At 41.7% G+C, this 6000-nt stretch overlaps 1 protein-coding gene across 2 annotated transcripts in view; it reads left to right on the top strand.

Annotated features, from left to right (window-relative positions):
• Positions 1-1560: 1560 nt before the first annotated feature.
• ALKBH3 (alkB homolog 3, alpha-ketoglutarate dependent dioxygenase) overlaps positions 1561-6000 on the top strand; it is a gene marked incomplete at its 5' end in the record, with an annotated part of 33758 nt that continues 29318 nt past the window's right edge. Inside the window, 4 exons of one of the 2 annotated variants that reach the window (XM_079708621.1) lie at positions 1561-1639; positions 1785-1888; positions 2697-2731; positions 5667-5714. In XM_079708621.1, the coding sequence (XP_079564747.1) occupies positions 1561-1639; positions 1785-1888; positions 2697-2731; positions 5667-5714 (266 nt within the window). Of the gene's footprint in view, positions 1663-1784; positions 1889-2696; positions 2732-5666; positions 5715-6000 lie in introns of both variants that reach the window. The other variant, XM_079708620.1, reaches the window with a different exon arrangement.

Genomic DNA, 6000 nt, shown 5'->3' with positions numbered 1-6000 from the left:
TTACCTTCGAGGATCGCTTAACCCGCACTTGGACCGTGAGAGAGGTATTGGTTCTTCTGTTTACAGAGGAAGAAACACGCTCAGAAATGTTAAGTCGTTTGCCTCAGGCCATGCAGCTGGGAAGTGTCAGATCAGGGTTCAAAGCGAGTCCTTTGGCTGGCGCCAGAACCCTTGCTGGTTGCACTGCAGCAGGGTTCTCACACTTAATTCGAGTAAAGAATCTCAGCATGGAAGGTGCGGTTAGTTAACAGTGTCTGGGACTGCAAATTCAGTAGGTCTGGGATGGGGTTCTGGAATCTGTATTTTCAACAGCCGTACCGTGCATGTAATAATAACACATCGCTCCCCTGTGAACACAGCAAGAACGATAGCTAATTGTTGTGTTAAGGTTTTAAGGCCTCACTTGAGAGAAAATGTCACGTGAGGGCTTACTCTGCAAATCATGTGAAACTGGAGAGTTGGTATTTGGTTCTGCCATTAACTTTTTGGGCAGATGGCAGCCTCCGTCCTCTCCCCACCTATTAAATAAGAAGACTTACAGACTTATCACTTGGGGGAATTTGTTAAACATACAGATTCCCGGGACCAGCTTTATTCTACTGAATCAGAAGGTCTGGAGGTGGGGCTGGGAATCTGTAGGCTAAATAAGCTATGAAATGAGCCTGTTACCTTTGGGAACTTGAGATGGAAATGGATTATAGGGTTGGAACACTCCCCCTCCTTTCCCATTTTTGTTTTTTTGTAGCTGTGCATGCTCCTGTATTTGCTGTGGGCTAGACTTTTATTGGCAAAAATGTCAAATTAGTATTACTGGCCATTACAAGGTGGATTTTTTACTTAGCTGAAGACTGGAACGTAATAAAATTTGAATGTTAGTCTACCTACTGTTGATTTCCTGAGTGACACTGGGTGAGCCACTTAACTTTGTGGGCCTTACATACCTGTTTATCATCATCTCCTACAATGCTTGTTACAAAGACAAACACCTGTATCCATCCTGCATCACATCCTGAAACAGGCCATAGGTGTTTTTAACAAGCTTCCGTGGAAGTTTGATGCAGCCTGTGATAATGGAATATGGCAATGCCCTTGGAAACTGTGTCTTAGCCTATTTCTGAATGTTCATAGGTGGAGTATTACAGTTTCTCTGTGTTCTGCTCTTGGGGGACTAATAAGAGTAATGTGGTTTTTGATAGGTCCTGGTTTTAGAATTTCTTAACATCTACTTTCTTGCGAATGAAGTGAAAGTACTGTGATAAGATAAACATTAAAAGATGAACATTGCAAAAGATGAACATTAAAAGCAGCATCCCCGAGTGACTTAGTAGGCTCCTTGACTGAGATGTTGTGATGTCAGAAGTTGATTTCATGTAGAAGCTCTGATTGCTATTGAACCATCTTGTCTGCCTGAAAGGATTATAATTACCCCTTGATAGTCCAAGCTCTCACAACCCCAACTAAAACATCGTTGTTTTTTTTTCTTTAAACAGATAGCATTGTGTAGTTTGAATCAGGAGTGAAATCTTCTGAAAGCTGAGAGCAGCAGCCTTCTTGGTCAACATGGAGGACAAAAGACGGCGAGCCCGAGTGCAAGGAGCCTGGGCTGGCCCTGCTAAGAGCCAGGCCATTGCTCAGCCAGGCAAGAACCTGTGGGGATCTCATGTGTGTGTGTGTGTGTGTGACTGGACAAGTATCATCCTATTTTATATATATCCCTTTGGTTTATAGTGGACTCCCATTTCAATTGATGTTAAGGTTTGAGTCTCTTCTCTCTCTTGCTTCAGCTCCCACTGCTGAGCAGCATCTCCAACAGAGACCTGGTCAAACCTGGATGAACAAGGAGCATCGTCTGTCTGACAGACAGTTTGTGTTCAAAGAACCCCAGGAGGTAAATTCGTGTTTCTTCTTCAACAGTAACAAAGATTTATTTATAAAAGCAACAGTCACATAGTAGATACTCAAATAGTGACAGAATAAACTCACTAATAAAAAGAGAGTTGAAAGTATTATAATAATAATGAAATATGGAGTATCAGTTTCTTAGTATGTCTGAGGATTCTTTGCAGTTTTCCCCCAATTTGTAGGCATATATAGTTCCCATTTTTTTTGGCAAGGAGGTGTACCATGACTAGGTTAGAGATTATACCATGACTAGAGCTTGCATTAGTTATCTAAGTTCTAACAGTCCTAAAAATTGCTAGTATAGCACATATCTCTGGAATTGGATAGAAATTTCAGCTACTACAATGCCTGATCTTTTTAGCTTTTTCTCCCACTGGGAAGAATGTAAGAAAGGGTGAAGAGTCACTTTTTAATAACATGGGAAAAAAGAGCTAAAAATCAGGCATCTTGCTATAGTAATGATTGTATAAGTAATATTAAAACCCCTTATTTCCTAGTATATCTTCTATTTTAAAAAATCCCTTGGAAAGATGGTTTTTCCAGAGCTGCTGACTGCTAGGAAAATGTATTAATTCTAATTTTGTCATCTTTTACTGCCCACTAGTAACTGTGAAGTAGTTCTAAGAAGAATAGAAACAAGAGTTTCTGGTGGAATAGTGAGAGCTTAGAATAAAAAAGGGAGAGTTTTAAACCTGATTTATTTTGACTAGAAATGAGAGGATAGAGTAATCTTGCAAGTAAGCCTCTGAGGATTAGGAATCATTCAGAAATCAGACCTGGCTGTTTCCTTGCAGGTGGTACGCAGAGCCCCAGAGCCACGAGTGATCGAGTAAGTAAATCGCTGCCCTCCTGTAACTATTGCCCACAGTGAAAGGGAGAGTCCAGGATCTTTCCCTCACCCTGGTTTTTCCATCTGGAAAAGATAATGGCCAATGTGTCTAAATCTTAGGCTGGGATATTCCTGTCTCAGATGTCTTTAAACTTGGTCTTTTGAGAAGCCTTTCTGAATTTGCAGATGGTGTGGGAAATGCAACCAGATATCTGTACATTAAACTCTGACTCTGGTGTAGATTTCCAGACCCTATTTCACTAATATGTCTGCAGATAGTAGTTCAAACATCTCCTGGGTAAAGACAGAGAGGGATTTTTTCCTGAGTCATTGAAACATGGCTCTTTGAAAAACCTATAAGTATCATTTTACTAGCAATGCTCATGAAAACTGCTAGAAATCTAGATGCTCTTACAGTTCATTTCTTAAAACCACATAACTCTTCCAGAGCAATTAAATGATAGTAAACATTTCTCTTATAGTGATCTGTGTCTAAAATATTCTTTTCCAAAATGATGAAAGATGCTTTGATTCCTCTTTTCCTGCTTCTCAGTTTCCATCTGATGCAGATAAATTATCAGTAGAAAGCATCCTTTTATTTTAGCAAATTAGCATTATGTGTATGCTATTGCTCATGATCAACTGTTAAGCTGTTTGACTGTTTGCAGATTGACTTGTATATCTTAGAAAAATTTTAAACTAACACAGATGTCATCATACTTTCAAAGAGGGTATGTAGTTGTGGCCTTGCCATTAGTTAGATATGGTAACTTACCTAGTCCTTAGGTAAGTTATTGCTATCTCTCTGGACTTTTGTTTCCTTGTCTGTAATATTAAGGGTTTGGACTGTATAATCACTTAAGACCCAGTCTGGTAGCTCTAACAGTCTGTTTTGCAAACACAAATGTGATACTGCCTCCATTGGTGGTAAAAAGAAGAAACAAAACCATGAAACCTGTTACAGATAGGACATTCAGGTTGAAAAAATGGACAATTGTGAGTTTCCAAGTCAGAGAAAAAATGACAGTACTCATTCCTCCTTGACCATAGGGTTTGTTAATTCTGTTTATCTGAAGTTAGCTATGCTAGATTTTTTTTTTTTTTTTTTGGCCTCATTGGGTCTTCGATGCTGCGCACGGGCTTTCTCTAGTTGTGGCGAGAGGGGACTATTTTTCATTGCGGTGCATGGGCTTCTCATTGCGGTGGCTTCTCTTGTTGCGGAGCATGGGCTCTAGGTGCATGGGCTTTAGTAGTTGTGGCTTGCGGGCCCTAGAGGGCAGGCTCAGTAGTTGTGGCACACGGGCTTAGTTGCTCCGCGGCATGTGGGATCTTCCCGGACCAGGGATTGATCCCATGTCCCCTGCATTGGCAGGCGGATTCTTGACCACCGTGCCAGGAAGTGGAAGCGAATCTAGGGAAGTCCCTAGATTTTTTTTTTTATTAGCCAGAAATGTCCCTAACATTTGAAGTGAGCGTTTCTAAATGTGGCCCAAAATATATCACACTGAAATATTATATTCACACTCTAGGAGACTTTATAGACAACTCATTTTGAAATGTGCTAAGTGCTTATGATAATAACTCTGCCTACATTTTGGCTCAGAGTGGTTCATACATCTACCTAAGAGCCCAGCTCAAAGATCATGAACTGCTAACTCACGTGGAAAAGGGTGATGGAAATACTGTCCCTTTATATTATTCTCTATAACTTATCTCTGTGAGAAGACTCTGACACAGTTATCTTGACAGAGGCACCTCTCCAGTCTGGGTCACTTTTCTCACCGTGGTGGGTTATAGACCTCACTACCCTGCCCATCTGTAACAGTTTTGTACTGTTGCACATTTGATTAAGTTCAGTAAGCTTTTTACTGCTCATCTATTATGTGCCAGGCACTAGGAAACAGAAGAATAACCCATTCCAGCCCTTCAGGAGCCCATAGTCTAGTAAATGAAATAGACATGTAGTCAGATAAGTTGTAATCCTGAATATCTTGGAAGTGAGGACTTGTAGGTAACGTGGTGTGGTAACAGGATGAGATAGCTAACATTATTTGCCTGGATTACAGGTCAGGAAAGGTTTAGAGAAGGTGATGCTGAGCTGAGATTTTGAAGGATGAATTAGAATTTTCCACTGGACCAAAGCTGGGGGTGGTGGATTGGGGGTGCTAGATGGCGGGGAGACATGCCAGCATGTAGAAAAACATGGGGTTAGACACGTGGTGGTGTATTCAGAAGATTCCAGGCAGTAATTACCGTGGAAGCTGATGCGTCTGTGGGAACTGTCAGGAGGTGGAGCTAGCTCATGGGGACCTTGTACTTGCTTCTGTTCAATGCATCTCTATTCCAGAGTCTCCAAGGGGGTACTCTATTTGCCACCCCTTTGTGTGATAGTTTCCTGCACCACATCAGCCTGAATTATGGGTGAAATATAAAGTGATAGCACTAGAATTTATTTTGTCCTGGTTTTTTTTTTTTTTTTTTTTTGCGGTATGCGGGCCTCTCACTGTTATGGCCTCTCCCGTTTTGGAGCACAGGCTCCGGACGCGCAGGCTTAGTGGCCATGGCTCATGGGCCCAGCCACTCCGTGGCATGTGGGATCTTCCCGGACCCGGGCACGAACCCTTGTCCCCTGCATCGGCAGGCGGACTCTCAACCACTGTGCCACCAGGGAAGCCCTTTGTCCTGGTTTTTGCCTCCATGGCCTGATTTTGTCAGGATTCCAATCCCAGTGCCATTAATGATTACCACACTGTTGCCCCTTCCCTCAGTGGTAGAAGAAGGTGGGGCTGTACTTCCTTCATAGTGCGCCTTCATCGTGAAGTGATTTTGGTGAGCTAGGACTTTGTGAACTCTGCAGGACAACCCTTCCTTCTGCTACGTGCAGTATGTTGCTTTGCTTGACACTAACAAGTCTTTGTTTTCTTTGTTTCTTTAGTAAAGAGGGTGTGTATGAAATCAGCCTGTCACCCACGGGCATATCTAGGTAAGTGAATCCTCACTAGAAAGGGACTATAATTATCGCTGAGTTATAGTCTCTTAAAATATTCTACTCCCTTGATTAAAGTAATTAATGTGGTAATATCTCCTTTTATTACTAGCTTCAAAACATTTTCAAAGCCTCTCAGGTATAGTAACTTATTTCTCCAGTTTTTCAGATGAGGAAGTGAGGTCCGGGGAGATTGAGTACTTTTTCCTAGGCTACAGGGTAATTTAATATTAGAGTTGGCTCTGGCCTCAACTTCTGTGCTGTTTGTGTTACATTATATTAT

The sequence above is a fragment of the Hyperoodon ampullatus genome (assembly GCF_949752795.1).
Source record: "Hyperoodon ampullatus genome assembly, chromosome: 7".
Classification (NCBI taxonomy): domain Eukaryota; kingdom Metazoa; phylum Chordata; class Mammalia; order Artiodactyla; family Ziphiidae; genus Hyperoodon; species Hyperoodon ampullatus.
This window is presented reverse-complemented; position numbering and strand designations above follow the sequence as displayed.